Here is a 27,666-nt window from a genome sequence, read left to right as displayed (position 1 = left end):
GGAATTCCGGCTATTTTTAGAGAACCGGGTTCTTTTTTTGGCATGACTCACAAAAAAGAGCCTTCTTTTCAGGTTGTTCTGTTGCTTTAATCCTTATATCAACCATCATGTTACGTTATGCACGGAATTACTTAAAAAGCAGGAAAAATAAAGAAAAAGAGACAAACATGGAAAAATAAAACAAAAGAAAAAGACTATACCAAAGGAAAAAGAGAGCTAAAATAAGAACAAAATAATGCTTCATATTTTTTATAAACGCATTATCCCAAAATACACAGGAAATATAACCCAAATATTTATTAATCTACAAAAAAGATGAAATACAAAAAATGTCAACCTTTTTTATGCTCAACAAATTTAAAGTCAACAACATAGAATCCCCTAAAAATGCATAATGAGCAATCACAAGAGAAAAGAGGGCTGTTGAGTGGTGGGGAGCCGGCTCCTTTCGTTCACTTCTAAAAGCCGGCTCATAGAGACGTTTCGTTCGCGAACAACACGAGTCAGGCGCTGTCAAAACTCAGCCCTTATTCCCTTTTCTTTCGGCGCTTAGTAAATACTACATTTGTGTTCGTGTTCGGTATCTAACTATATGGTAATCAATATTTTGAATTGTGACATGATCCAAAAAGATAACTCTGAGGAGAACAGCATCAGGGGTGCCTTCAGTAACAATAACGGCGTTTTAAATGTGGAAAAAGTCATTTTTTAGATTACCTTGTTACTGAAAGAATGACGACGTTACATAACGGTGTTAATCCTAACACTGTTTACCAGTATCCTGATATCTGTTGGTGTTGACGATTAAGGTCGCTAAAAAGTTAACAAAGAGTTCAGTTTTATGGTTGATTTCCTAAAGGTGCTGAAAATGGGATGTCCACAAGTATCTTTGAGGGCCGGTTACAGGATAATTGAAGGATGCAGGCGCTGCTTTGAAAATGATATACAGTATACATTAAAGGGTAACCTACACTGCATTATAACAAACAACAGTAAATCCACTCCTATGCTAAACCACAATCAAACGCATTCTCCGAGTTGAGGATCATCTATGTTGATAAATGTGATCATGACGATGAGCAGAAGAGGAGAGTAACATTTTTTATTTTTAGAATCTAATCTATAATGACAACAGTGTTATTTGCAGCTATTTAAAACATTGAGAAATGTATTAGTGGCAGCATTTTTCAAATGTATTTTTCAATTAGCAATTGTTATACCCCCACAAATTAATTCTCCAAGACACCTAGTGGCGAAAAAATTGGTTTGCAAATATTTTGTATTTTTTAACCTCCTGTCTTTTCGTAGCAATCTTAATTAAGGCCTGTGTTTCAGACAGCAGGAACCATCAGTATAAAAGCACATGGTAAACAAACATAGCAATAGGCTGCAAGCTTGATTTCAACATTAAAGACTTGGAATCAGATTTGTAACTCTGCTCTTCCTTTCTTCTACTTAGTTTAGCAGATAGCGTATATGATATTATTTAACTGAATAGAACTGTCTTTATTCATTGATAGCTGCGTTGTGAAAAATTGTTCATGAGATTAGATATGTACTTCTAAAACTAAAACCTTGTAAAAGGCTTAGCAAAAAATGAGACGACAAATTGTGTGGTTTGCCCACTTTAAATCTTTGTAGTTTCTTAACTTCCTTGTTCTTTATCTATTTAGCTATCAATATACTGTAGCCATGTCCCCCAAGTGTGAGGCGGATAGAGTGAAGAACACACTCACATATACCATTTTTTCATTCCCCTTTGCTGTTCCCAACCTTACACCAAACATCAAGCCCACAGCACAACAAGGGGTGAGTTGCTGTGCCATGCAACCTTTCATCAGCAGAGAGGCCCGACAACGTACACTGGTTTACCCCCTCCGCGTAATATGCGTCAGTTATTCTTAACTATTCTTCGTCATTCACATTTATCCTATGCCGACACACTTGGATCCAATAAATTAAGTGACCTCACATCCAGAGCATGTTTCACCCCATCCATCCAACCATATTTGGGCCGTCCTCTCATTCTATTTTCCACCACTTCTGTACTACATAGTCTTTTTGTCAAACATCCTTCATCCATTCTTTCCATACATATATCCTAACAATTTCAGAACATTTTCATCAACCTCTTTTACCACACCACTCCTTCTCCTTACTTTCTCATCCCTTGACCTATCCAGCCATGTCACTCAACACATACTACGCCGACATCTAATTTCAAAGACATTTAACCTGTTATTCTCATTGACTCTCAATCCCTATGCCTCTGAGCCATACATCACTGTTGGTACAGCCATACCTTCATACAATCCTCGCTTTGCATCTATTTGCAGTTCTCTCTATTTGAACAATCCATTCAGCACACCCATTGCCAATGCACCTTTCACCCACCCGCTTCTTTGCATCCTTCTTTAAACCGGGACTTCCTTCCCCATACGAACCCAAATACTTAAAACCATCTCCCTCCTTTAACTTTACACCATTCAACAAAATCTCTAATCCACCTACCTTACCACCTCTTGAACACCTTACTTTTGTCTGCATTGTTTTTGTAGCACTCGTTTTTGTTTGCACTACACAACAAAGCGAAAACTAGTGGTCAAATATTACCTAGTGTCCCTTTAAGCCCGATTGTTGTCTCTTAAAAGGATCAATTACTAATTGTTTTACCTCACCCGTACACCTCAGAATACTTATGAAAAAAAGCGATATGCTATAATATACTGTCATGAAAGAATATGACAGTGAGTTGTCTGACCACTAGAACACAGCACAGGTGCTTGACAAAAGCACTCTTTAGACAAATACTTGTCAATTATAAATGGTGAAAATCGGATAACATATTGCACACTACTTGAACGACACTGGTGTGGCCTGCTTCTTGTCAAACTATTCCCGTAATAGAACTTGGAATCCAAACGGGCAGGAGAGAACCAGTGTGGTGTGAAGGAGCGATGGAGACGACCCGTGGACACTTCCTGTCACAACCAACAAAACATGTTGTTTAAATACTGTCCTTGGTGGTTTCCGTCTTGCCGACACCAGACACTCTGCTGAACTGGACAGAGACAGATTTTCGCAAGGTTCTTACATCTTCTGACAATTGAAGTTCTCTTGGATGAGATGCAACAAGCAGATATATGTGAGAATTTGTGCTAATGTGTCAGGAAGGCCATTAGATGTTTGTGTCCTCAGTATGCTGCACATACAGCTGCCTTCTGTCTGCCGAAGCCACGAAACGCCCTCAAATATTTTAGCTTCTCCTTTAACAATTCATTACATGATCATTATAGACCGACAACAATTGCAACCTCCCTTTTCTTCAACAAGCAGCGTATAATGACATTCTGGCATGTTGTGGGGGTCATAATAAGTCCTTTGTTTTTGACTTTTAACAGAGGAACCATTTACTTGCAAAATAATGTGCATGAATATATTTATCTCCCAATCTGCATTAATGGGTTTCCCCCCGACTGACACAGATTCAGATTTTGCATAGCAGTCAACAGTCCAATCACAACCGCACTGTTAAGAGTGTAATGCACTCCATTCGTAATGGATTTCCAGTCCTGTCGCATTTTTTTGTTTTTCCCATTTTAGTGACCTGCCCCTTTATAATCTTACACAGTTGATTAGTAATGACTACTTGCCTGCTTAACCCATTTTCAAAGTCAATGCTGAAAGACCTTTTTGAGATCTTATGACATTGGGTTTTAAATGTTCTTAATCAGTGGCGGCCCATGCATTTCACACCTAAGCCTTCAGTGGGCTGAATCAATCCAACCTTCAATTGCTATTTTATGGTTATAACACATTTACTATTGGTACATCTGTGAGACATATAAAATACATTAAAAAAGTAGCCACATAATATTGCAAAATTATTAAAAAGTACAGCCACATTTTACTCACACAAAAAAAAAATCATTTTTATCTGTTCACAAAATCAATCTTTTTTTTTTTCTCGAAGTTAATGATGAAAGTCGAGCCTCTCCTGTCATATTTTTGGCAAAGGCTTATTTTCAATTCAGGGCTGAAAAAGTCCGTTCGACAGAAGCAGTTGACACAGGGATATTTTACTCCACATTTCTGTTATACCTCCGTTACTGCCTCCTGGCCAATAATAATTTGTGAAACCGCTTACGTTTTTTTACACCTTCTAGCAGGTGCTGGCTCTCCAATTCAGAATCCAATGAGCTAAACCAAGTCACTTATTTCAAACCTCAGAGCCTGCAGAGCAGATTTTGAAGCCTCCGGGGAGTAATCTGACCCTGGCAACAAGTAATGGCCTAAATATGATTGTTAAATTCTTGAATATGAAAGCAGACATCTGGAAACAGCGCAACAGGAAGACAGAAAATGAAAATAAGATGACAATTTAAAATTATTTCATACGTATTCTGGGTCAAAATATAACTAACATCACATGATTCAGATATTTTTTAGGCCAGCAGATAAGGCCTTGTAGACCCTGACAGCCCAAAACTGTTCTCAACATATTACTGTCCAGCGGCTTTTAAGTCTGCTGTCCTTAAACCAACTCCTAACCTTCACTCGGAAAGTCCATGTAATGGTAGGCCTATGTCAAATCTACTGTTTCTTTCAAAACTACTTAAAACCGCTATTGCACACCATAAAACAACTACTTTTGAACTGATGATGCGCCACAGTTTGTGCAGGTTCATAATCACACAAAAGATCAAGGAATAGTTCTCAAAGGAGGTGAGAGCATTGAGGTCCATTTACATAAAAAAGACCCAGCTCAACAAAAGTAGAGATGCAGTTCAACGAAAAACAGACAAATTCAAGGTGGGTTCCAATCAATGTTCCATTCGGCTTTGTGACTTGCATGCATTTTGACACCATCCAAAATGCTGAAGAAGAAACACGAGGTCGGTAAACCATACTCTTTCATTAGAAAATAGGTAAATGAAAAAAAAAGTTTCAGAAAGCAACTTTCAAGTGTCCTTTATTGTCTGAATGAAAAAAACATCCTCCTAGTCTCTGACCCAGAATGAGCGCTTGAAGTTATACGGCTAATTCGGCAAATCCGAACGCTCGTAAAAGGGAGTCAGGAAAGACATTTGGTTCATGAGGTGTCCAGGTTCTCAATGTGCAGCCGTCATTACGTCTGGTGCTGCTGTCCACCTCATTCATATTACACTTAATGAGATGTGAGCATTAAAATCTCCTGGGAACAATTACGCTTGCCTGCACAATCCTTTTAAGTGGAGGTGAGAACACTCATCTAATCTCAGGAGTTTTCTCCTTCCTGACATACACAATTGAACAAACATTCTTTAATATTCTCGTACATATGGTCTGTATGAGGGAAAAATGACTGGATGAACACAGAGCTGAATGAGAATTTTGTAAAGGAAGATTAAGTGTCCGTGAAAATTGTCTCAAACAGAAATAAATGAGTCAGTATGAATCTGCTTTCTAAAAACTCAACACTACAATGATGGAGAGAGCAGCCGTGTGTTTGTTTTTTGAATGTAAGCATTACTCGTGTCCGGACTCATGTGGATTTACTGAATCCGGTGCCCTGAAAACAGACTTATCAGAGGCTCCTTTGTTCCGCCTGCTAATACTGCTGCGGCCAAATCCAAGTGGCCAAGGCCACGCACATCAAGCACTTTGCTTCCAGATAAACATTTGAAGCGCATCATATGATGAACCATCATTGTCATGTGCTCTTTAATACACTCCTGGGCTATGCGTATTACTCAACATAACAACGACCGAATAAAAAAGGAAACATTGAATTTTCTGTAAAATGGGTTTAAGACGTTTTAGTAGATAGAAATTGTCCAGTTAAGCATTAAATATATATATATATATATATATATATATATATATATATATATATATATATATATATTATACCCCCACAAATTAAGGTACTGGTTAGTGCGGCTAACATGTCCTTCATTCAGGCAGGGTTTGGTACACAGGAAGTCAAGAGGCAAGGCGCCAATCGTGCTCCATATGTATGTATATATATATATCCATCCATTATCTGCACCGCTTATCCTCAGTAGGGTTGCGGGGGTGCTAGAGCCCATCCCGGCTGTCTTCGGGCAGTGGGCAGGGGACACCCTGAACTGGTTGCCAGCCAATCGCAGGGCACACAGGGACAGACAATTCGCTCGCTCATTCAGACCTAGGGACAATTTAGACCGGCCAATTAACCTAACATACATGTTTTTGGAATGCGGGAGGAAACCGGAGTGCCCGGGGGAAACTCACGCAAGCACAGGGAGAACATGCAAACTCCACACAGGAGGGTATGATCTCGTGACCTCAGAACTCTACCGCACACGCGCAAACCACTGCTCCGCCGTGCTGCCCTATATATATATAATATATATATAGATATATAGATAGATAGATAGATAGATAGATAGATAGATAGATAGATAGATAGATAGATAGATAGATAGATAGATAGATAGATAGATAGATAGATAGATAGATAGATAGATAGATAGATAGATAGATAGATAGATAGATAGGTAGGTTTCATTTTCAATAAATATTTTGAAAAACCTTTGTATTATAATTCCTCGTGAACAATAAAAGCTATTTCCAAATGGAAATCGGAATGTACTACGTAAAAAAATGATCAAGCAGACATTACCTTCACGGCCACGCCTACCGGCTACGAGCACGTAGGGCTATACAGTTAAGACTGTGACGTCATGACGTGCTTGAGCCTGCCCGAAAATGTTCTCCGGTGTTGTGGGATCTCGAAGAAACGCAAGACTTTGCCGTCAAATCGAACCTTCGCATCGATGAAGAACCGAAAAAACAACCGCGTGTTCCCGTTCTGAAGACATTCGCCACTCGAAAGAGTCGAAAACGCTCTCTTGGGAGACCCGAAGGGGAAGTTAGTGGGGTCGTTTTTCACGGAGTGATGTCGAATCCTGGGACTCGGAGGAACGGATCCAGCATCAAAATCCGACTGACAGGTAAAAAAGGAATCATAATAAATGGAGTCCCCAAACGCTACAAATAGAATCTGGATAATCTATCTACCGTGTTTATGTTGCGGAGGCGTAATATGACAGCAGCTTTGAACGTCTGCTATTTGGCCAAACATCCGGTTTTTGTGCAGTAGACAGAAGCACAAGTGCTAGCTTGTTAGCCGCCATGCAAGAAAACAGCCCACTTTTTCGAAATAATTCATTTCCCTGTGGAACATGCGCCTAAGTAGAGAACCCATTCTTCACCGCGGGGGGGATTGGAAACATAGGCGCTTTTACACCATTAATATGTAGTGAATTATTAACAGTCGGCGTTAGCTGACTTGGACACTGTAGTTAACGGTGACCGCTAATGCTTGCTAGCTACGCCCATCGAAGGGGGGCTAACCTCTACCCCAAAAAGCAAGTCTTGAACCTATAATGCAGGCACACGTCAAAACACTCCGTTGTGCATCGCCTGAGTGTGTCAATTACATCTGGCAGTTGTTTTACTCGCCATAACTGATTGACATCGAAATGCTACCGTCATACATTTCAGTCTTTTGCCAGTAAATGTAACTATTTCAGACGGTTAGGGGCATTCAAGCGATCTTGTGTGGGACATAAAGGAGTATGTCTGATCCAGGGACGCAGATGGGACAATGGATTCTCACTGTAGCTGGTGTGACCCCACGGTGCTCTCAAGGGCCTCTATTTAAATGCTAATGCCTCACTGTGCCCGAAGCCAGACTTCTTGGTCACCTGATGCTAAACTGAAGAAACAATTGTCGTAATTAAAGGCTTAATGCGTATATGTGGCATAAGACGGGGTTTCAGGAACACCACTAAACAAATAATCTAACAACAATCTATTATACAGCGATTTATTTACATTCGTCGACTGAGAAGGAAAAGAAGCCCCATTTCTTGTCAATGGATGCTGTGGCACTAAATGTCTAATAAAGCTAATAATCTTGCTTTTTTGAAAAAGCTTAAATCAATTTTTGAACGGCAGAGGGAATGTACAGAATCAAAGACTAGCGCTCTTAAAATTCTGCTAATAATTTCGCTCTGATCAATTCCGGGCCAGTTAATTTGAAGTGATATTTTTAGCAATAGACGTGATGATCTTTCAGGGATATCTAATGAATGTTTGGACTAAGACGCCAGTATTAAAATCTGAGATATGCTTTTATTGTACAGGGTTCGTGCGGGTGTCGAAATCCTTGAAAATGATTTAATTCCGAAGTGTTTTCAGGGATTGAAAAGTGCTTGAATCTTTGGTTGAATGCTTGTAAATGCTTGAAATTCTTGCCATGTTTCTCAACGTCCACTTAAAAATGACAGACACTCCTCTCTGGAGGCTTCGCTTTACCATTGCATTTCTTCATCCTTTGCGATAAACTGCTGTTGGCATTAGTTTGTACATCATTTTTCTATGAAGCGTCATCACCCCCTGCCGGTTGCGCTCAAGAGGACTGGTGAATGCTACACCTAAACAGAACATTATAAAATCTGTATTAGTGCTAGGATAACATATAAATTATGGAAATTTGTTATGGGCCATGTAAGAAGTTAAGGTATCGTTTTCCAATGGTAAATTGTAACGGGAAGGAATTCATGAAACTGAAAATGTAAGCTACATATATCTGTTTTGTTTAACCAACACTTATATGGGTGGAGAATTACATTTAAAAAAAGACAATATTCTTCACTCAAGATCCAAAAATCATGTCTTGATGAATCCACGTGCAAGATTAAAGGGACAGTGTGTAATATTTAGTGCCTCCTAGTAGTACAAAAAACCTTTCGTTCAGTAAGAACTTTGACGTTTTTATTGTTTAATATCTTGTGCATGCATTTAATATGGTTGGTGTAAAGAAGAGGCGAGCCGTGTCTTTTGTGGAATAAAAAAGCTTGATGCGGTTGTGAAAATGGTCGGAACGGCTTTTTTTCGGCCACGTTTTACCAGGGAGGAGGACCTCTTGAAGCGCATCTTCCAAAAGTAAGGTTAACTCAACTTTATTCATCTTTATAGCGCATATTATTTTGTGAATTTTTTGTTTTTTTTTAGTACAAAACAATACAGCTTACTTATACAAGCCTTTAACATACTTATATAAACCATAAACATACAAAATATAGCACTGAAGCAACTTACGCTCAAATTGAACTTACGAACAAACCTATTTAGTTTGTAAGTTAGGCAGCGTCTGTGCATTGCTACTGAAATGCAGCCCTTTAATACTGTTGATCAACCAGCGTTCAATGTCATACTGTGCCAGTTTGATAAACTGTACAACCAGTGGTGGGTAGAAACAGATTACATTTACTCCATTACATTTACTTGAGTACGTTTTGGGAAATTTTGTACTTCTAGGAGAATTCTAAAGTGCCTATACTTTTAGTTTTATTTGAGTAATTTGGTGAAGCGCCTTCAAGAAAATGTACTTTTACTCTGCTACATTAGGCAACATTGAAGTCTTTACTTCGTTACTTAATAGATACCCTCCACGCTAAGGCGCATTTATTTTTACTCAGAACTCTGTCAGGCTCTACCATGTTAAACTTATCAAACTTAGCAGCCTCGTCACGTGACCATATCTGTGTTCTGGTTTTCCCGCGTCCTAGACGCATCATTTTTGCTGGGGGGCGCATTGGGTCAAATCAACATGCGTCCCTGGCACGCAACGTTTTTGACACCAAATTGTCATTATTACCCGATTACTTTTTTTTTAAACAAAGATTTACCGCTCTCCAAACTTTTCGTCAGGCAGATCCGCCATTGTTGTTTTGGTCTCGCGCCGATCTCTGCAAACGAGATCTCGTTGTTTCGAGACGACGTCATTGTTGTGTCGGTTGTCGAGTGAAAGAGAAGTATGCCTTTGAGAAAACAGTTGGTATTAGGTGCAAATAAAAAAAAAGTTGTAATTTCTTCAGTGTCTGTAATAAGTCGAAATGTAACACAGAAAGTGGTAACAACGGCAATAATTCCGGCACGAAAAAACGGCGGAGAAATTCTTCAGAAGACCGCGAAGGCAAGGAAAACACGTGTTTTGAAGCGAACGATTCGACAAAAGAAAATAAACAAAAGAATACTCCGAGCCAGTAAAGGACTTTTCTACCAAAATGGACTAAATTATATTCCTAGTGATGCTATGAGGAGGATGATAATGGATTGGACCTTGAGAAGGCATTACAACTATGGCGGGACAGCAAACCACGAAGAATATATGAACTGAAAAATTTCAAGTGATAACTGCTTTGTATTACCAATTAACTATGATGATTAAAACTGCAAGAATATATAAATATTTCAGCAATATTATTTTGTTTAGTGTACAATATTGTGAACTGAAAAATCTGAAGTGATAACTTCTTTGGATTACCAATTAACTGTGATGATTAAAACTGAATGAAAATATAGATTACAGGGATGTGATTTTTCCGCTAATTCGCGGAATTCCGCTTTTTTTATCTCCAAAAATAAAATTTTAAAATTTCCGGTGTTTTAATTGGTAAAAAAAAACGATTTCGTCTCGACAGCATGCCATTTGAGTGTTTCCGTAACTGAAATGAAACGTACTTGCGATTGGTTGAAGTCTCGTGTTGACCAATAAACGCGCTTGTTATAGGAGTGTGCCATTGTTCATTTCTCACACGTTTTTGCCGGGTGTTTAAAGAAAGATGTCCGTGATCGAACGCAAAGATGCTCCGCGAGCTAAAGAAATTGATAAGATTGTAAAAAACAAGTTTCGATGGGACTGGTTGGAGAAGGAATTATCTACGAATGTTGGAAAGAAGACTGTGACGAATTTGTTCAATGACTTTATTCGGAAGATCGATCGTGCCGGGAAAGCACTTTGCATTTGGTGTCATGATACCATCGACTATGGTGGGAGAGGTTTCAAAGCTCTTGAAAGTCACGCAAAGAGCAAAAAACACGTGAAAGAACTCCAGTCAAGAACGACAAATTATTCCATCGCTGGAAGTTTCGGTGCCCAAACGAAAACTCCAAAACTTTACGGCCTCCATCCCTTATTGACATCACAATCGGAAGCGGTAATAAAGAGACGTGATCCACCCCAACAACAACGGATCACCACCTTATCGTGGTGGGGCACTTTGCGCGTCTCCATGACCCCCAGAGCTATGTCGGCGGGAGTCTCGTACTCCTGGTAGGGTTACCCAAGCCGAACAGGTCGAAGGGTAGAGTCCAGACTAAGAGTGATCCCAAAAGCTGGTGGCGGCACGCTTTGAGGCGGTTTCCTACAGACCTGGATCCCGTTAGCCGCCTGCAGTTGTAGAAAGATGCCGGTCGTCTAGGGTCTCCCTTGCCACTGGAACCATCTTCTTTACAATTAAGATAGTGGCGTTGGGGAAATGTTTTTTAATGTGACTGATTTTGAGTTGACTTAAACTGTAATTTTATATGGGATAGTTCAATATACATTGAAAATTTATGCTGTTGTCTTGTCTATTTCTTTGTCATCTGAGTGCATTGAAAGTACTTAAAAAAAACCATGAGCTCCGGGGGGGGGCTTCGCCCCACTTTTCCCCCCACCAGGGCACTGCCCTGGTCCTACCTGGTTTCCCCCCCCCCCCCCCCCCCCCAGCTAGCAATCCCCCCCCCCCCCCCCCCCCCCCCCCCCCCGCTAATTTTCAGATAATTTCACTTTGGTCAAATCACATCCCTGAGATTAATATAATTATTTCAGCAATAATATTTTGTATAATGTACAATATTGTTGTGAACTGAAAAATCTTGAAGTGATAAATGATTTGTATTACCAATAAATTGTGATGATTAAAATTGAATGAATATACAGATTTATATTATATATTTGTCGCCGATTTACAATTTCAACCTCGATAAGACTAAATATCTGTTGGGACCCATAGATTTTTGAGCATGCGAGTCCCCGGAACCCATCACTTTTCAGAGGTAAAATGAACACTGCCATATTCAACTTCAGCGGGGGGAAAAGTCGTTTACGGATGAAACAGATCAAAAATGTTGCTTTGCAATACCGACTATATAAACACAGAAGAGGAGGAGAGCACCCTTGGCCTCGCATCAAAAGTCTGTTCCCCTTAAAAAGTGCGCGAAACACCAGCTACAAAATGCAATCTCTCATCCGTTCGAGTTCATGGGCTAGATTGCTGTTCTGCTTGCAGAGCCCGTTAAGATAAGTGCCGCTTGATGCTACCATCCATCCATCCATTAGCTGCACCGCTTATCCTCAGTAGGGTCGCGGGGACTTGATGCTACATGTGCTTAATTCATTTATTTGATGTATACTATTTTTATTTTATTGTTCATTGAAGCACAATAATTTGTGTTGATTATCTCAATCTACTTTTAAGTTACTTTTTGTTGTTGTTTGGATGGACTTTGATCATTTGATGATTTTTTTTTAAAAATCAATAAATACGGCGTTGCTACAATTACTCAGTACTTGGGTGGGGGGATTTTGTAAGGTTTATTCTTCTATATTCATTATCAATTATCCATTATCGGTCAAGTCATAATACGCTACAAAGCCAAGGGGCCGAGACACTTGCTCTCAGCCAAGAGGCTGATAATCCTAGATTCTCATGATCAAGTCCTTTTTTACTTTTACACAAGCAAGTATTTGGATGACTACTTTTACTTCTACTTGAGTAACATTATTCTGAAGTAACTGTAGTGAATTATTAACAGTCGGCGTTAGCTGACTTGGACACTGTAGTTAACGGTGACCGCTAATGCTTGCTAGCTACGCCCATCGAAGGGGGGCTAACCTCTACCCCAAAAAGCAAGTCTTGAACCTATAATGCAGGCACACGTCAAAACACTCCGTTGTGCATCGCTCTGTGCACGACCCACCAGGCAAAACTATTCTAAGTTTACAAGTTTATATTTAAGTTTATGTGCGTTGCTCATCAAAGGTTTTTAGTCTAACTGGCTTAAATCCTGTACTGTTGCATTTGCTTTAATACAATGAACTGAATGTCAAGTTAATAATGATTTCTTGATTATTTCTCGACTTGTATTGACCATTACATTGCTCCTCTTCATTAAAGTGTACAGTATATTTAATATTAAGTTGACATTCTCATAGTAGCATATAATGCAGAGGGTATTTATTTTTGACAATATATTCGTCAATCATGATCATTTGTGTGACAATTAATCGTCTCCAGAAATTCCTAATTGTGACAGCCCTACCTAAATCACTGAGTCACAAAGGACTGCACCGTCCACAATTATGGTATATACAACCTCCCCTGATCCCAGACCTAAATAAGGGCAGGGAAAAACAAGAATATTGCATGAGGAAAATAAGGCTTCCATTTGTCAATTTTTACAAAACAAAATTAAGCGTTTTCAAAAGAATACTATTATAGAATATAAAGAGCGGGATGACTCTTTTCACCAAAAAACAACTGTGACCAGATGATAAAGGTGCTGTATCTGAGTTGCATCATGAGGCTTCTCCTGCACCTGGTAACCATGGAAACCAGTACTATTGGTTTCACATTAGGCAGCAAACCCCTGCCCAGAAGAACGGGCTGCCTGGCTGTCCTTGCCCATGACACACCTTGGGTGCCCTGAAAGGCGCTTCAAAATCAAATGTGTAGTTGTTGTTACTATTAATATTATATACACACACATTACCTATTTATCCTAAGATTGTTTTTTTAAATCTTTTTTTTTCTCCTTTGAGTACTTATTCAATTTTTATTCTGCAGTGCCATGTGTAGTTGCATATATGGTACCTATGTTGCTTTCAATGACAATAAGAACAACTCTAATTTAATCCTTATCTCTCATTCTCATCTCATTAGCTGCACCGCTTATCCTCAGTAGGGTCGCGGGGGTGCTGGAGCCCATCCCAGCAATCATTGGGCAGGGGACACCCTGAACTGGTTGCCAGCCAATCGCAGGGCACACAGGGACAGACAACACGCTTGCTCATTCACACCTAGAGACAATTTGGACCGGCCAATCCACTTGAAATGCATAATTTAATCCTTAAATTGCAAGCAAAATCTTTTTTGTTAACTGCTAGTATTTATTTGCAGAACGTTACTATAAAAAATTAACCATAAAAGATTGTGTTGATTAAGGGTGGTAATCTTTGGGTACCTCATTTTTTAATTGTGATTCAGGGCATTTTCTTTTTCAGGCCATCACTTTAACACACCCATGAGGTTTACATACAGGGTGCCTCAAAAAAATGTACTCATTCTTTTTATGTGTTTCGCGACGTTTGTGCGTTATCAGCGTTGTCTGGACAACAATGGTCATCACTTTGAACATTTGCGAACACGATTCTTCAATTACATTTGTCTCATGTATTCGATGCTATTTCACTTCACTTTATGTTCATAAATAAAGGTTTTCTCGTCATTCTAAGAGTGAGTACATTTTTTTTGATACACCCCGTATTAGCGTGACACAGCCAGAACATAATATAGTTTTTATCTTGGGTTTCAAAGTCAACATTGCTGAAGGTGAATGTCTTTTGACACATTTGAGTGTGAATAAGAAGCTGTTTGTTTACATCATCCTGCGCAACTTTCTTTGCCTGTTTAATCGGCCCGGCTGGAAACTGAATCTCATCTCTTAGTTCTGCTTCACTTAAATCATAACATATGTTTTATATGTAACATATGTTATTTGTAATATATTAATAATCAAAGTTTGGACATTAATCAATTCACATTTGTTCACATTAGAATCAGAAAATTCCGCCACCCCAAATGTTCATTGATAACTATGATCATAACAAACTGATGTGATGCTTTTTGTTCGAAAATATTTAGTTATATTTTCTCTTAGTTTAAGAGTTAATATGCATCAATAATAATGTTTATCCAATGTAGTATTGCTACAATGTGAAAAACAAGCCCCAACGTGAGATATTGCTGTCTGATTTCAAATGCCAAAAATGCTGTGGACGTTTTAAGGTGCCAGTTTTTTTTGCTCCCTTTTGGTTAAAATATTATGAAGTCTTGCCATTGTGTACATATTTGCTATGCAAACCATGATAATTTGTGATTGTTTCGAAATATTGACATCCATATAATTGCACCATAACCTTCAAGTTATAGGAGTCAAAAGAAATGCTTCATCTCATCAGCCGTACCGCTTATCCTCATCAGGGTCGCGGGGGGGCTGGAGCCCATCTCAGCCATCTCCGGGCAGTGGGCAGGGGACACCCTGAACTGGTTGCCAGCCAATCGCAGGGCACACAGGGACAGACAACTCATTCGCTCATTCACACCTAGGGACAATTTGGACCGGCCAATTCACCTGAAATGCATGTTTTCGGAACGTGGGAGGAAACCGGAGTGCCCAAAGGAAACCCACGCAAGCACGGGGAGAACATACAAACTCCGCACAGGAAGTCTGGAGCTGGATTTGAACCCACAACAGGTTCCCATGACATGAACTGTGCCGCACAAGCGCTAACCACTGCGCCGCCGTGCTGGCCTGCTTCAAAGTTATTATCGATTAAAGTTATTGTAATGTTAGTGTAAAACCTCTGGGAAGCCTTTGTTGGTTGTGATTAATGACATTTGTATGCAATATAAGAACTAGAATAAATGCAGGATTTGTTTTAATCTGTTGGTATTGTCAAAAAAAGAATTTGGTTGAGAAAGACCCACAACCTGTTATGTTGTTTGGCATTCTCCTACAGATGAACCCCGATGCTAGAAAGAGGAGTAATGTTTTTTTTTGTGTTTGTGTTGGTGTGTGTATGTGTGTGTGAGAGAGAGAGAGAGAGAGAGAGAGAGAGAGAGACCCAGATGTTCATTAGTTCTGCTTGAATGCCAACAAAGTTTATTACTCCTGAATTTATCCCACCCCTACAGGTATGAGGGGGAATTCTAATTGTCCAAGGAATGTGCAGTAGGCCAATGGCTCTGTAATGCTCTTGGGCTGGGAAATGTGTTTTTGTTGAGTCTGCCAGGCAGAGAGGATTTTTGGCCTACATTAGCACAACGCTTGTACGGCTGTGGTGATGGTGGCGCACAAGGGTCATGTTTGACATCTTCTTGTGGATACATTTCACTTATAGTAAGAGAAATACTACATACTCTTATCAACGTAAGGTAATGAAATTGACATTTCGAATTTGATCAAAAGCACTCTTGCCCTCTTGATTGTCTTTAATGCTGGTCCATATGTTGCTTTCATCTTGGTGTTTATCCTTGTTTGAATAGTAAGCAACTTGGCATCTTTAAATAATCAGTCGTCCTCTGACTAAACATCTTAGGGATTCTCCATATTTAACCCCCAAAGACAGCAGTGCAAAATCCAGGACACACACTATGTATTCAAGATGCCCCTGTTGTACCATTTTTAGGATCAAATTATGGGAAGAGGTGCAACACTTATTAAACTCAAAGTAATTGTTCGAGCATAGTTGTTTGCTTATTACATACCTAATAAATAATGCTGTCCCAGTATATGTCAAACGCATTTACTTTTTTTAAAGTATGTCCCCAACATGTTTAGCTAAACCTGGTTCTATGTAAAATGCAAAGCCATTGTGTAGTGACAAAAATGTATATCAATTGTTGATACCCCTAGTCACTAGTGACTAGTGCATCAAATTCCCTTCCCAACACCATCAATGATTTTAAAGTCCTATGAAGCTTTATTTTCTTTTCCATGTCTTTGAATTAATAGAAAGTTGTTTCTGTAATTTCTAATTCCTAGTTATTTTTTAAAATTGAAGAGCTTCTGGTATTGTTACTTGCTTATCCCTAGTCTGGAAGGTGCTACCTCCGCTTCAATTTCAACCAAAAACCCCTTGTTGTTATAAATTATTGTTGATGTTGTTATTAATAATTGTAAATATGTGAGATTACTATTTAAAGTTTAATTTGGGAAAATTAGTATAACGGTTGTGTTTTCTAGCAAACTAGAAGGTTAGTTTATCTACTGTGCCAAATATTGATCATTCAGGCAACAGATGCTGCCTGGGTTTTGTTGCCATGTGATTGAATTTTGCGCCAATTGGCCCTGTCGACATGGGACACTCACAGGACGATAGAAATGAAGTAGGAATCTGAAGAAAAATAGCAACAAATATAATCGAGACTACAGTGAGTGAATCTTCATTATATCGAGTAGCTTGCGACTGAGGAAAGTGAGGAGAGCATTCGGTCGGCAACCTAAGCAGCAGTAATCCTCTCACGGCCCTGCCTGAGCCTGCAGCATGTGCACCAACATACACATACATCTAGTTCAAAAGAGGACAAGCACATAGAGGACGCCACTTACTTGTATTTGGGTTACTGTGTGCTGATGTTTGAAGTTGAGGTTTTTTTTTTGTTTGTTTTTTTTTCTTAAGCTTTTGCACAACGTTGAGGGTCAAAGCAATGTTCTGCAAATGATGGCTCCATTCTTTGGGTTTTGATCAGGAATTTGCACACTGATTTCTGTCCAAAAGAGTTTTCTGTTTAATCCCATTGAAATTTTATCTGGAAAACTCCTATCTCCAGAATGTGTGGTCGAAAAAAAAAATCATAATATGGCTTTGCAAATCCTAGAGAGAGCAGTCGCTTACTCTTGTCAGCATCACCCTTGCAATGTTTTTACTAGTTTTCCCCCCAAGGCCGGATGAAAAGGATTCTTCCCCTGCTAGCTCCCACTGCCTCTCAGGTCCTCTTTAAAAGATCAGGCTTGAATGCCAAAAAGGAAACGCACCGTTGGGGAAGTAGAGAACCAGCTGAGCTGCTATGTGCATGTGTGTGTGTGTCTTTACGAGGTATGACCTTGGCAGAAATTGGAATTTCCTGAAATGCAGAAAAAGAGCCCGTCATTCATTTACCACCACAGAATAGCAGGACAAAAGTCCAAAAAGAGAGAAGGGGTGAAAATATTTTATTGTCATTTTCTGGCATGAAGCAGACAGAAGGAAAGGGGGTCAGGGGTTGTTTGCCTCTCTTGTTTTTGAGCAGTGACAAAAGTATGTAAGCGGATTTAAAATAGATAAAGAAATGTGATCTTTTTTCTCTCGTCCTTGCGTTTCTCCTCTGATTTCTCACTGTGGAATGTGTGAGTCAAGGGAAAGGGGAAGAGATCTCGCAGCCATTCTATACAAGTTATTCACAGGAAGCAGACGAGGACACAGCAGACATATCTCGGCCACCACAGTCACCACATCCTAAACTGTGGCGGACGGGCTTTTTTAGGGGCCGTCTGGGCCAAACTAAACCATATGACAGGAGATTTTTAATTGGAAGTCAGAACCAAGAGAGCATTGCGGGTGGCAGGACAAATCAATTGTTACCAGCCTGTCAATAAATATATTATGCGATTGCTTTGTGCCATAATCACCATTTTTCTCTTTCCCGTGGCACGGGTGTGTTTTTAGTGCAGCATTTGGTCAAATAAAGTGCCATTACATACTGTATAGTAAATTAAATGCATGTATCATCCCACTCTAACTGTGGGTGGCTGCGGTATGTATTTCATATTTGTTTTTCTATTTATGTATAATTTTTCTAAATAACACCATGTTTTGAAGCAACCAACATCATTATAAATCGTACTTTTTGTGCGACTGTGATTGTTCCATATTCAATATGTTCTGTCCTCTTTTACAGTATTATGTGCCAAGAACCTCGCAAAGAAAGACTTCTTTCGTAAGTTGCTCTTTTGTTTTGCATTTGGCATTAAGCTGACGTCAAAATGGAATAATAGACCGACATTGTAGAGTGCCCCCACCTCTTTGAAGATGTCTACTCTCTTTCTCCCCAGCAGCTGTTGGGGATTTTCTAAATCACCAATTAGATGCTTAAACAGCACTAATGGCCTAATAGGACCAGTATATTTACACTTCTCACCATATGAGTAAACCCCCTTAACTTATATATATATTTTGCATATCCATTATAAGAGCAGAATTTATCCATCTAAAGGGAAATTGCCTTTTTGCACTTTTTAAATTGAAAACTGACATTAATGTGACGCAAGGCAGAAGTGACAAGGCTAGACAGTTAGGCTCTAAATGTGAATGTTACACAACTAATATGTAACTTTCTGTAAACGGCAAGTAACAAAATGTTTTCTTCCCGTGATGGGAAAAAAAAACGGGTTTATTTTGCACTTTGAGACTGCATATAACATATTTTTTTTGGTAAACTGCCTAATTTACTATTGAGTAAAATCTTTGTATGCGGTTATCTTAACCCCAAAAACATTTTGTTCTAGATGAACTTGATTCTCCGTTGTGCTCTGTGAGCCAAGTATATTTGCAGTTGAAAACATTTAATGCAATCCTGAACGTTGCTAATGGTCGTGTTGCAGGTCTACCTGATCCTTTTGCTAAAGTTGTGGTGGATGGATCCGGACAATGCCACTCAACAGACACAGTTAAAGGCACATTAGACCCAAAATGGAATCAGCATTATGACCTGTAAGTGACCTTGGAACATTTTGCAACAAATCTGTCAAAGTACTTCATGCGTTTGCTGTATTTAACTAGTTTCACTCCCAAAACCACATAATCATCTCCATCTAATCTCCTGTGGGTTGAGCTAATTCAGTTATAATTTGTTTCTGTTTGTGCCATGATTTATACTGTTTAAATTTGAAATGCTGATGTGTTTTTATTAAGGTTAAGGTTGTTGATAATATTTACAAAACTTTGCAACTGTCCAAGCAATGTCATGATTTGAATTTATTTTTCAGCTACATTGGCAAAGCAGACTCCATCACCATCAGTATATGGAACCACAAGAAAATCCATAAACGACAGGGGGCAGGTTTCTTGGGTTGCATTAGACTTCTTTCAAATGCCATCAGCAGACTAAAAGACACGGGATGTAAGCTCTGTTGTCCTTTCGTGATGTTTATTGTACACACAAACGTTTTTTATAAATGGGGCATCTTGAAAATTGGTTGGAAACAAATCCAAGCCTATTATCTTTTTATGTCTTCTTTCAGACCAACGGCTAGATCTTTGCAAACTTAACCCTTCAGACAGTGACGCAGTGCGGGGACAGATTGTAGGTGAGGCTGCACAAAGAGAAAATCCTACTCTTGGTGTCCTTCTGTAAACAGCCAGCACAAAATATGAATAGTGTGACATTTACATTGGGATTCTTTCTTTTTTTTCAGTAAGCCTACAAACAAGAGACCGCATAGGCAGTGGAGGGCCTGTGGTGGATTGTCGTGGTCTTTTGGAAAATGATGGGTGAGTGTGCCACCAAATGTTTACAATACAGGATGAAAATATCCTGCATAGTATGTGGAGTTTTAATTATATTATTTATTGACACAGCATCCAATTATGGTTCTCAAATATACTTCACTGGCATCTATCGATTTTGGAGATAATCCCTGTTTACTACATTGATTGATGTGCTTTGTTCTATTGAATGATGAGTAAATAAATATCCAATCCTTAATGCTCCCAATAAGCAGGTAAGCGCCTTGCATGCCTGTGTGTGTGTGAATGGGTAAGTGTGAAGCACATTGTAAAGCGCTTTGGGAGGTCTTCATTGACTTTAAAAGCGCTATATCAATGCAGACCATTTACCATTAGAATATGAGAATGCTGCTGTGCAGAAAATGTATGGATAAATTGTATCCAGTGGATTACAATTTTGTTATCACTTTACTGCTGTTTTTCATTTTTACTTTTTTATTGAATAACAAAACGTTGGCATTTATCCATGTGCTTAAATACATGCAGGATTACTAGACCAGCATCCGGATAGTATTAAAATAGTTGAACATTTTTTCTTTTTCTTTTTTTACAAAGTTTAAATTCGATCTGAAAAAATATATGATTTAATTCGACAATTAAGCATTTAAAAAAAAACTCATACCATACACCGAAACATTTTTATTTGCCAAATTTGTTCATGAGGAATACTCATAAGAGAGCTACAAAATGTATCATTTAATGATGATCTATGGATCTATTAGCAGTATGGAAAGACTGTCTTTGGGCCGAAGGTGGGATACACCTTGAAATGGTTGCAGGCAGCTGCAGTTCACATGATGAATTATCAAACTTTGAAAATGTTTATAAAATGCAAATTGGTTTCAGTAAATCTTAGTTTTCCTTAGTAAATTCCAGCGCCTTCGGGAAGGTTGGTTTACCCATCTGTTTCTGTGTCTGACTTTTGGCATAGGCCTGTTTTAGAGGGATGTTTCAGTGAAGAACCGCTGCCTTATTCCGACCCCACTGGTGCCGCGGGGGGTGGCAACTGCCGTCTCGACTCACCTAGTCAGGAAAATCGTCTTCAGTCCCAGAGAATCCGAGGGCAGGACTCCCGAGGCCATGGCCACACTCCTCAGAACAGACCTCACGGCCACCAGCCGCCTGATCTGCCTGAAGGATATGGTCAGTCTGACTAGGATGGGTGTCATTTTTTCCTCCTGTTGCTCTGTAACCAATTTATTCTTGTTTTGTTTTATTTTTTTAAACAGAGCAGCGAACAACCGTGCAGGGCCAAGTGTACTTCCTTCACACACAGACCGGTGTTAGCACCTGGCATGACCCTCGAATACCAAGGTATAATTCTCACCTATAGTGGAGTTTTTTTTTCTGCAAACTGGACTTATGTAATTGCATGTTACTGCGTTAGGGACCTGGCCAGTGTAAGCTGTGAGGAGCTTGGTCCTTTGCCAGTGGGCTGGGAGGTCCGTAGCACAGTGTCTGGACGCATTTACTTTGTGGACCACAACAACAGAACCACACAGTTCACTGACCCACGTCTGCACACTATCATCAGGTACCGTCAGGATTCCTGCCCCTCATGTTTTAATACTAATCTGTTGCTAATCCTGTAGCTCAAAGTGAAACTCGGATTTGAACATGATTTACTAAATGCTTAATTTTTTTTTTCTCTTAAGATGTGGCCCAATAAAAGCCTTGCTATTTTTAAAAATAATCTTTTGACTTTGGAATGTTGATTGTTTATACATTTCTTAAACTGGACACATCTTCCTACCTTCAGCCAGCAATCCCAAGTCAAAGAATCCTCACAAGCCCCCCAAATGGACGTAGGGGTCGACGAGGGCGGAGTCGGAGGAATGAGTGGAGGTGTCGGGGGCGATGGTGATGTGGCGGCACGCTACGAGAGAGATTTGGTCCATAAACTAAAACTGCTGCGCCATGAGCTCTCCCTGCAGCAACCCCAAGCAGGCCACTGTCGCATCGAGGTCTCTCGTGAAGAAATATTTGAGGTGGGCCCCTCTGAACTTCAGACAATGCGCTTGTAGAGTGGTACCAGAAGTTTACTGAAATTTTTGTGATCCTTTTAAGAAAACTGACTTCTGATTTCTAAATCATTTTTAATTACAAATCTGTATTGTATTAGTTAAGTTTTATTGAAGATCAAAATTAAGTTTGTGTGTGTGTGTGTTTATTCAGGAGTCGTATCGGCAGATAATGAAGATGAGGCCAAAAGACCTGAAGAAACGTCTTATGGTTAAATTTCGAGGAGAGGAGGGATTGGACTATGGTGGTGTAGCCAGGTGATTCTCTATTTTATACCAGTTTTGGAAATTAGTACTTGATGGTTAGATTTATTTCATGCTCCAATAAAACTGACACGTTTTGTGTGGTGCAAAAGGATAAATCGTAAAACAATGTTCACCCAAAAGATCATAAACTAGTTACATGTATGTTCATAAATTGCGTTTGACCAATAAAATGTTCTTGTTGTTCTTTGTAGGGAGTGGCTCTACCTGCTGTGCCATGAAATGTTAAACCCTTATTATGGACTGTTCCAATATTCGACAGACAATATCTACACATTACAGATCAACCCTGACTCCTCCATAAACCCGGTAGGTACTCTGAGACATCGGTCCACAATTGATCTCACAACTTAAAGATGTCTGCACCTGCCCATATTTCAGGATCACCTGTCATATTTCCACTTTGTTGGCCGTGTAATGGGGCTGGCGGTTTTTCATGGTCACTACATCAACGGGAGCTTCACACTGCCCTTTTACAAACAGTTGTTAGGCAAACCCATTCAACTCAGTGACCTGGAGACCACTGACCCGGAGTTGCACAAGAGCTTAGTCTGGATATTGTAAGTTTGAGCACCTACAAAAGAGTTGTCTTGGAGCTTTTAATTTGGTATTTTTGATACATTTGCAAACTACACTGCCTAAAAATGGGGATCTGTAATAGGACATTGCAATGGCAACAAAATCAATACCGTTTGATGCGGTAAAATGCTAAAAGAGCAGAAAAAGTAAATGATCATGCATTTTAAAGCCGTCGATACTCATTATCTGCATATTTTTTTATGTGCAGAGAGAACGATATCACGTCTGTCCTCGATCACACTTTCTGCGTAGAGCATAATGCTTTTGGGAAGTTTTTACAACATGAACTCAAACCTAACGGCCGAAACATTCCTGTTACTGAGGAGAACAAGAAGGAATATGTGAGGTAATGATGCTGTAAAAATGACTGAAATCATTCCTGACTGTAAAGAATTGGATAGAGTAACTGACCACTAAATAATGTTGCTATCTCTTTGTTTCTCTCCATAGGCTTTACGTTAACTGGAGGTTTATGCGAGGAATTGAAGCCCAGTTTTTGGCACTCCAGAAGGGATTTAGTGAACTTATTCCCCAACATCTCCTAAAAGCATTTGACCATAAAGAACTAGAGGTACATACTTTAAAAAAAGACCAAATAACTGGCAGTCCCTCTACGTTTTGTGACAAATCTCATCTCCTCTTATCTGCTGCCCATAATTCAGCTGATCATCGGCGGACTTGGAAAAATTGACCTGGCTGACTGGAAAAGTAATACGCGCTTGAAGCACTGTACCAGTGAGAGCAATGTGGTGCGGTGGTTCTGGCAGGCAGTGGAGGCCTTCAGTGAGGAAAGGAGAGGGCGCCTTCTGCAGTTTGTCACGGGGTCTACCCGGGTCCCGTTACAAGGATTCAAAGCACTGCAGGGTGGGTCATGCACTGGTTCAGTTAGGACTGTGCTTCTCAATTAGTTTCTGTTGTTTGGGCAAATTTCCTCATCTTAGCTTTCTAGAGAAGACATTTGTTTTTCTTTTTACCCCATTTCTCTTCGGCTGGTTCTGCATCCATACAAAATATTTTTTTCATGGGGTTGATTCTCATATTCTGATCTTAATGCGCTGTGTGGAGGCTAAATGTAAACACAACACTGCCAATAACAATGCCACAGCGCCTTAGTGTAGTGGAGGTTCAATCGCAATTTATTCTGGGAAAGTTTAAAAAAAGTTCCCATTAGTCAAAAGCGCTTGCAAACCCCCTTGACAGAGCCTGGCATTCCCCGCACTATTTGACAAATACTAAATTAGGATAATGTCTTGTTTTCAGTTTTTTTGTTTTCTTGAGAATCATTATTTGAATTTGGTCTCAAAAAGCTGTTGCGGTCATTATAATGCAGTAGCAGCCAGATAACAATCCCCTATTTAAAATAAGGATTACGCGTTGCCTCCAACACGTTTTATTAATATTGTCCTCTCTTTAATAATAATTGCAACATAGTCATAAAAAGTGTAATTAAGTGAGCGGGTGATTTGAAGAAAAAAATCGTTCAGACAACTAACGATAGAGCGAAAATTGCAAGATTGTACTTTTATATTCAGATTTTTTGAAGCCTTTTCGATTCTGTTAAGTCTGAATTAAATTGTCTGTATTATCATTTAGATCAACATGTAATAAAGAATTTAGAGAGACAAATAAGTAAAAAGACTCAGGATGAATAGGCAAAATTATTTGCAATAAGCAAAAATATTTACAAAGTATTGCTTAGTGACTGGCTTTGTAATTATATTGCAATGAAAGAATAGTGCATCGGAACAGCAGTGATGGATAAATGTATTTCCTTTTACTAGCATTCAATGTAGCTTTTCATTTCATTCTTTGAACGGAATATGGCTTTAACACAGCAGCTTTGTATGACACAGATTTTGTTGAATATAGCTTCGACAAAAAAGCTCCATTTGATACGCTCAAAGTGCACGCACACGCATTACCGCATCACACTCTTTCTGTCATTTTCACAAAAATTAAATGGATTTGAACCCATGACATGAGAACTGTGCCGCGGACATGTTGACCACTTATCTGCAGTGCCGCCCCGTTGTTGAACAATTGTAATAGTTGATTTGCTGTATCCCTTAATGCTATATTCTAGAAATTATCCCAGCTCAACTTATGCCAATGGGAAACACAAATTTATTATAATGATTGATGCTTGGCAATAAGTCGATAAACTGATCAAATGTGCGTTCCTCATCCTGGAAGCCTGGAATTAACCATTTTCAATACAATGCAACATAATGTAGTTGCTTATTAAACTTTATTTTAACCTTTTTTTTCCTCAGTGAAATATTTCTTTCTATTAAAATGGTCTGTCCACTAGTATATAATTTTTCTCATTCGAAATGCATAATTTTATTTTTTCTTATCAATTTTTTTAAAAAATTGTATGTAGAAAAAAAACATCTAAATATTGTTTACACGTCACAAAAAAGTAAAATAATAATTCACGCTAGTCTTGCTATTTGGGATTTTTTTTCTTTTGTTAAGTATTTCTTGTTTTGCCGTACTGTTAACTTTTAAAATGTTACTAGAAAAAGAAGTTTAAATAAACAAGGTTATAAGATATAAGATAATTTTGTTTTTCTTGTCAAATGAAATGTGAACTTAATAATATATGATGTATTCAGATCTAATAATATAAGTATTTAAAAAAAAAATCTAATTGTTTAAAATGTATGACAAAATATAAAATATTTAAAAAAAAAACATTATGAAATTAAACATTTATCTCCCAGTTTAACACAGAATATTTATTTGAAGAGATGATCATTTAATTGAAATTTCTGTAGTGTATGTGTCACTGGTCATAATAATAATAACATGGTCATGTTCATTAATTATATTCGACAATTAATAGACAGTATCTAGATGGATTATGTTCAATTTCAAATGTCAATATAGCGTAACTACTGAATAAAATACTGTAAGTAATTTATTGTATATATTTTTCAGTGTAGCAGAATAGAGCAGTGATAACTAGAATGTATGTGTGTAAGGCTCTACAGGTTCTGCAGGACCAAGACTCTTTACCATCCATTTGATAGACGCCAACACAGACAACCTGCCCAAGGCACACACATGGTAAAGAGCACAATTGGCCTAACTGACTTTTGTTGTTGTTACTATTTTATCAACGAAAGTGCTACTGCTTGCTTTGATACATCGCCCCTCTCTGTGCCTAGTTTCAACAGGATAGACATCCCTCCCTACGAGTCTTATGAGAAACTCTATGAAAAACTGCTGACTGCCGTTGAGGAGACTTGCGGCTTTGCCGTGGAGTGAAAGTTCCTTCGACCAAACCAACATAAGCCACACCTGTGCTTGCACTTGTATTGGAACAATTGACCTTTTGTTTAGCGTACCCAACATGCACAGGACATCGAGTATGTCAAAAATATGGCTGTTCACCAAGCGCAACCAGAACACAGACCTGGCCTGATGCTGCTTGAACTGTTGACAGTTAAAGGCGGAAGCACAGCAAGGAGGTCCAATGGAGGGGAGAGAGAGAGAAAGTATTTTAAAATCTTTTCAACTGTTTTGAAGAAACATTTTTATCTTTTGGTTTTAACAAACTATGATGTCAACTGCTCGGAATGTCTACAGCCACAGCCCACTCGTCAGCAGCAATCACGAGCCTGTCTCCATCCAGCAACATTTGCATTACGAACAAAGTTGACTTATTGGTGACATCCTGATTGATGTTCTTATGCGTTCACCTTTAACCACTGTCGTGAAAGTGCGCATGTGAGACAGTGTGGGCGGGTGGGTGTGTCATAGCACTTGGCTATGGAACTGCAAAACGATCAAATTAGCCTGCGCCTCTGTTTGGTTTCTTTATGTCTGTCAATTCCATTTGTTTGTACCTGTGACCACTCTGATCAACTCTAATGTTTATTATTTATTACTAAGTGATTACTGACCAAGCTGCTATATGCTCTGTAAAGAGCTCACACTAATCCCTTCATCCCCTTGCATTGAGTTGATGGGTCAATTCACTACCAAATTAAGTAATCCACCAAGTGGTTTTGATTTTAATATCTTGAAACTTTGTAACATGCTTAACAATGCATATGTTCGTGTGTGTGTGTGCGTGTGCGCGTGTATAAATGAATCTGGCATGTTTATTAAGGTGAAAGACTTTACACTTCCACGCCCATATTTTACCCTGAGAGAGTGTTTTTTTTTTTTATGAGTCGAGGAAATGCTAATAAGGTGTGTCAGGAACCTTTTTTTTTTTTACTATCTTTTTCATAAAATTTCAAGCTCTCCAGTCATTCTTTAGAGTCAACTTGACATTGGTGTCCCTATGGCAGCCCAAATGTTTTGCTTAGGATCTATTTTTCACACGCCATCAAGCTCAAGGCAGCCATGAATGAACAAGCACTCGTTACCATTACCAGTCGTCTATAGGTGTGAATGATTTTCAAACACATGAACAAAGCTTACTCTTACATGAGAAATGTGGAAGATATTGGGCTTTACTGTAGATTGATGACTGTTCAGCAGAATCATTTCAATCTGCATTTTTTAGCTTCTGAGTTCACTGTGTAATGGATGCAAGAGTATTGAAATTTAGGAACTAAGCAGTGTAAATAAGATTATATTAAAAGAAATTAAATGGAA

At 39.0% G+C, this 27,666-nt stretch overlaps 1 protein-coding gene and 1 long non-coding RNA gene across 3 annotated transcripts in view; one reads left to right on the top strand and one right to left on the bottom strand.

The window, feature by feature from the left end:
* Positions 1–7,148, bottom strand: part of LOC148374170 (uncharacterized) — a 9,404-nt gene extending 2,256 nt beyond the window's left edge. The window contains exon 1 of the long non-coding RNA XR_015850214.1: positions 6,647–7,148. This is a non-coding gene — a long non-coding RNA (uncharacterized LOC148374170). The remainder of the gene's footprint in view (positions 1–6,646) is intronic.
* On the top strand, positions 6,695–27,666 carry smurf1 (SMAD specific E3 ubiquitin protein ligase 1). Of its 2 annotated transcripts, none has more exons than XM_088333270.1 (18): positions 6,695–6,977; positions 18,582–18,620; positions 19,285–19,393; positions 19,669–19,802; positions 19,924–19,989; positions 20,098–20,173; positions 21,120–21,331; positions 21,418–21,502; positions 21,576–21,722; positions 21,948–22,176; positions 22,364–22,467; positions 22,668–22,782; positions 22,855–23,033; positions 23,261–23,398; positions 23,503–23,623; positions 23,715–23,916; positions 26,049–26,124; positions 26,226–27,666. In XM_088333270.1, the coding sequence occupies exons 1-18, from the start codon at positions 6,923–6,925 to the stop codon at positions 26,323–26,325; spliced, it is 2,187 nt and encodes a 728-aa protein (XP_088189396.1). In that variant the 5' UTR covers positions 6,695–6,922; the 3' UTR covers positions 26,326–27,666. The 2 variants fall into 2 exon arrangements, with proteins under 2 accessions (XP_088189396.1, XP_088189391.1); XM_088333265.1 differs by having other exon boundaries at positions 26,040–26,124.

This window comes from Urocampus carinirostris, chromosome 1 (genome assembly GCF_059441175.1).
Source record: "Urocampus carinirostris isolate Australia breed hairy pipefish chromosome 1, RoL_Ucar_1.0, whole genome shotgun sequence".
In the NCBI taxonomy this organism is placed as follows: Eukaryota; Metazoa; Chordata; class Actinopteri; order Syngnathiformes; family Syngnathidae; genus Urocampus; species Urocampus carinirostris.
This window is presented reverse-complemented; position numbering and strand designations above follow the sequence as displayed.

What these genes read in the sequence shown, in the direction of transcription:
- smurf1 (XM_088333265.1), top strand. Translation starts at nt 6,923, where the DNA reads ATGTCGAATCCTGGGACTCGGAGGAACGGATCCAGCATCAAAATCCGA. An exon ending in CAGACTAAAAGACACGGGAT is followed by an intron (nt 19,803 to 19,923) that starts GTAAGCTCTGTT and finishes GTCTTCTTTCAG; the next exon opens with ACCAACGGCTAGATCTTTGC. An exon ending in CGTCTGCACACTATCATCAG is followed by an intron (nt 21,723 to 21,947) that starts GTACCGTCAGGA and finishes TCCTACCTTCAG; the next exon opens with CCAGCAATCCCAAGTCAAAG.